Raw genomic sequence first — 999 nt, 5'->3', positions numbered from 1 at the left:
CATCGGAGGGGCTCCCCCCCCCTTGCACCCAGAAGGGCTTTTAGCTTTCTCACCCTAGTCTCCAGAACGACTTTTGCCTCTAGTCCTTAAAGAAGCAATGTTCCCTTAGCCCTTAGGTCAATATATCAGATCCCTGTAAAATTATCAAATTATGTAAACTGGATTTACCGAAATACTTTTATTTTTGCAGGTTTTTTTGGTTTAATTTTTGGTTGCACGTTTTTTAAAATAAGACTTTGTTTGTACTCTAAGGTAAACCGTCCATGTGTTTGTTGTGCATATCCTCAGCGTACAAGTCTCCAGAGTACGAGACGTTGGGCTTCGACCACCTCAAGAGCAAGTTGGTGGATCTGGGTTACCCGGAGGACATCAAGGACTTTGAATACGACTCCTCCTTTCCCATCAGGTGGGGTCTATGTTTTAGTTGTATTTACACTCAATTTTGCTTTGATTTGGTCGTTTTGGTCTTGTTGGAAAATTGCACACCATGCTAGACCCAGGACTCATTGTTGAATATTTGGGAGTCTTGCATGACTCATGGCTTTCAAGGAAAAATCAGGAGTGGACTTTTTCGGCTTGGAACCTGTCACTGTTGGGTGTTGGATCAGATGCTATTTTACGTCTCAGCGGTTTGCATTTCTGAATCTTTACTGAAAGACCGCAGATGCCTTTGGCTTCGGCAGTGAACTTCCCACGAGGAAGGCTAAACTCGAGAGTGCAGCAGGGCGCAATCGACACGGAAGTGTAATATCTAAAGTGTGGCTGTAAGTCTTACAAGTTTATTGCCAAACTCGAAGAAATACGTCCTGACTGTCTGTTTGGAATAGCGAATTATATTATTTTATTTTATCATTATTGCTAGTTATTTCTTTGGGCCTGAAAACCTATAGAGTTCATGGGATCATTTCGTTACCAATGCCTAAGAGCTATTTCTCATTCTGTCTTTGCAAATCTTTCTGCAGACCTTTCTGTAGTAATCTACTGCTGTTGTTGGTTGTT

The 999-nt window shown here is 41.8% G+C and overlaps 1 protein-coding gene across 4 annotated transcripts in view; it reads left to right on the top strand.

The window, feature by feature from the left end:
* LOC101849605 (cytosolic purine 5'-nucleotidase) overlaps positions 1 to 999 on the top strand; it is a 215,544-nt gene that overhangs the window by 59,270 nt on the left and 155,275 nt on the right. For all 4 annotated transcript variants that reach the window (XM_005095667.3, XM_005095669.3, XM_035969065.1 and 1 more), the window contains exon 4: positions 289 to 406. In XM_005095667.3, the coding sequence (XP_005095724.1) occupies positions 289 to 406 (118 nt within the window). The remainder of the gene's footprint in view (positions 1 to 288; positions 407 to 999) is intronic.

Source organism: Aplysia californica, unplaced genomic scaffold (assembly GCF_000002075.1).
Source record: "Aplysia californica isolate F4 #8 unplaced genomic scaffold, AplCal3.0 scaffold00110, whole genome shotgun sequence".
NCBI lineage: Eukaryota > Metazoa > Mollusca > Gastropoda > Aplysiida > Aplysiidae > Aplysia > Aplysia californica.
Note: the sequence above shows the minus strand (reverse complement) of the source record. Positions and strands in the feature narration are given on the sequence as shown.